At 33.0% G+C, this 3,047-nt stretch overlaps 1 protein-coding gene across 1 annotated transcript; it reads right to left on the bottom strand.

Annotated features, from left to right (window-relative positions):
- Positions 1–65: 65 nt before the first annotated feature.
- On the bottom strand, positions 66–1,867 carry LOC109580906 (exostosin-like 2). The gene is made up of 3 exons (XM_019994485.1): positions 893–1,867; positions 771–841; positions 66–80 (listed from the first exon to the last, which is right to left on the bottom strand). The coding sequence occupies exons 1-3, from the start codon at positions 1,335–1,337 to the stop codon at positions 66–68; spliced, it is 531 nt and encodes a 176-aa protein (XP_019850044.1). The 5' UTR covers positions 1,338–1,867.
- Positions 1,868–3,047: the final 1,180 nt, after the last annotated feature.

Genomic DNA, 3,047 nt, shown 5'->3' with positions numbered 1-3,047 from the left:
ATGCCTATTATAGAGATTGTAAGACTGGGTAATATTGTATACTTTTTTAGTCAAGATAATTATGATTATTTATGTGACAGCTGCATGTGAAACAGTAACTTAAATATTACAAGCTACATATTACTTCATAATTATATGAAAAAAAATTCAGCAGGGGCATGAGAAAGCTGGGATTCCCCCTAAACTTCAGTTCCCCCTCTATAATAGTCTGGGTATATGAATTTAATAAAAGTTTTCATGATGTTTTCTGTAATTCACTGTTATTTACCGTATAGCGGAAAATTTTCGTGGCCCAAAATTTTTGTGGATCCGTCCAAAAATCAATTTCGTGGGTTTAATTTTCGTGGTTTTCTACAATTCAGCCATCTTAAACCGTATAAAATTGATTTTCACGGATTTTATTTTCGTGGATTTTGAAAAAAACGCAAAATCCACGAAAATTTTGGGCCACGAAAATTTTCCGCTATACGGTATTACAAAAACACACAATTGAAATCATGTGTATTTCATGCCTAAAAATCAGCTTTCACTTGATTAACGCAATATCACAAAATTAAAATTGCCCTGTTATTATTAATTTTTTCATGTCCCCCAACAAAAAGTTCCTGTCTAAGTCCCTGATTAAGCATGCATTAGTTAACTTATTTCACTCTACAGTATCTGTTGTTACTACTAGTCACATCATAATGCTTATAACTATAGATGTGTCTACATGTATTAATAGCTAGACAACTTTCTGGGCTATAATTTTATTTCTAATATAAACTTACCTTCCATGCAGCAAAACTTTTTTCCATGCCACGAGGATCAACCATTCGGTCATCATCAACTGAAAATATTGCTACAAGACCAAGTGAGTAAAATATTTAAATTATGTGCTTCCTTACAATACCTTCAGTTTCTATTTCTGGGTAAGGCCAAAATCGTGACGTTAAGTTATTTTCTTTCATAATCTTAATCTTCACTGGTACTCGACATTTAAAATCCTTTATCTGATCAGGCACTGGCTCCCCAACATTATTCCACAAGACTAATATTTTATGTACATTGGAAATGTTACAATAATGACCTATGATAATAGGCAATTGATTGCTACGGTTATAAGTTGGCATGACAACAGTGAACTTGTTCCTTGTGTAGTTTTTGGAATAGTTAAATGGTAGATAATCATATTTAAGTCCTTCAGGAGGGCTGTGAGAGTAGGGCTTTGATGGACTATAGTAAGCAAACATGTTTGGAGCACGAGCATAAAAATATAATCCAAGAGAGTTAATTATTACAAAACCAATCAGAAATATCACAGCAGCTTTAGTGAAGGCTGTAGATAAGAATCCCATGATTGGCAAAGAATGAAGGAGAGAGAGAACCAACTGAGCCTGTAGAGCAAATTGACTGAATGCTTTTAGTGTAATCCCACAAAGTTGAGGCAGGGGCTAGATCTAAGCAAATTATAGCTAGTGTACATAGTAATTTTCTGTTGCCAATAGAAGCCAGTGAATGGCTTTTGATGGGCAGACCGTCAAGTTGCGCATTGTAACAATACTGTATGTATAGATCTATCAAAGCTAAGGTAATCACAACTGAAACATACAATATCTCATTAGCACTTAAATAAAAATTGGAGCTGCTTTCTTGTGCAGAGACTTGTATAATGTAAAAGATAGTTTTGTTATTATTATTGTTTCTTGTGTTAGCATTTTCTCATTCTGCTATGATCTCCATGGCCATGCAGAAGCTTGTGGATAGTTTTTGTCTAAGAAAATGAGCATTCTGATACAATTGAGAATATTTTTGGCTGACAAAACTTGGAGCTTATTATTTTGACATCAAAGTCAAAAAAATTTTCATGCTGTGCAATAGCAAGTCATAATTGTGACTGTATTTTATTTTCTCTTGCTTATTTGTTTTTTGTTTTCCTTTTTTTCCTCTTCTCTTTTTCTTTTCCTTTTTTTCCTCTTCTCTTTTTCTTTTCCTTTTTTTCCTCTTCTCTTTTTCTTTTCCTTTCTGGCTGGCCATGTTAAGTGTTTCTATTGTCTTGCTTTGTTCCCTCCTCCTACTTCTCCTGCTGCTCATTGTCACTGTAAAGTTTAAATAAAATAAATAAATAAATGAAATGCCAGGAATCAAACAAAATTACGAAAATGGTATAGCAACAATTATTAACAATATTACTAATAATAATACTAATAATATGTGGCAGTTTGTAGTATCTGTGGTGTTTCTGAAGCTGAAACTAGCATATTCATTAATATTTGTGATTTGCATAGGTGCGTTATCATTTCTGGCCAGTTTGTATGTTGTTGTAGTACTAGTAGCTCATCAACATCATGCACAGTCACAAATTGTGCTCTGTTCACATTAAATATACCGTAAATCAGAAAATTTGTGTGATAGAAAATTTTTGTGTTTTAAAATTGTGCTGTGATTTAATTTTTACTATATTAGACTGTGTCATATAATATTGAATGCATCTGGTATGTAATTTATGGGTGATCTATTTTTGCAAAATTCTAATCCAGTAAAATTAAAATCACAGTAACAAGCATAACAGTGGAAAAATATTGTGTATAAATAGCAAAGACCCCATCTCTGGGTCTCTGGTCGTAGAACACAGGCATCTTAGGCAGCATACCTTTCCTATATTCTTTATTAGTGGTTAGTTTAATGTATGGAGGTACTTCACTAAGAGTTACTGAGTCTTTGATTTGTTTCTTAGAATCAAAAATACAGTTCTTCAAATCTGCATATAGAGAGAAAGAGAAAGGAAACACATAAAACTAAAGACAATAACTGAAGTGAACTAACATATAAATACACATGCCAATCAACATGATACTTGCTTTATTGTATCTGGTTGAATTGTGCATATCATGTTATCACAAAACTCAATGCATATAAAATTAATTATGCATTTCTCTAAAGATATAATGAGGCTCAAGAGAAGAAAAGTCTAAGTAAGGAGGCCGAGGGATGAAAGGGCCCCTGTTATGTGAAACCCTAATTCTGAGCAGCATTTGCAAACTTTAATGAGATTGGGCAACACCCCA

This window comes from Amphimedon queenslandica, unplaced genomic scaffold (genome assembly GCF_000090795.2).
Source record: "Amphimedon queenslandica unplaced genomic scaffold, v1.1 AMPQUscaffold_13472, whole genome shotgun sequence".
Lineage (NCBI taxonomy): Eukaryota > Metazoa > Porifera > Demospongiae > Haplosclerida > Niphatidae > Amphimedon > Amphimedon queenslandica.
This window is presented reverse-complemented; position numbering and strand designations above follow the sequence as displayed.

Excerpts from the sequence above, each read along its gene's own strand:
- LOC109580906 (XM_019994485.1), bottom strand. The coding sequence starts at position 1,337 with ATGGGATTCTTATCTACAGCCTTCACTAAAGCTGCTGTGATATTTCTG. Across the intron at positions 842-892 it reads CCCAGAAATAGAAACTGAAG|CAATATTTTCAGTTGATGAT; the intron begins GTATTGTAAGGA and ends TTGGTCTTGTAG.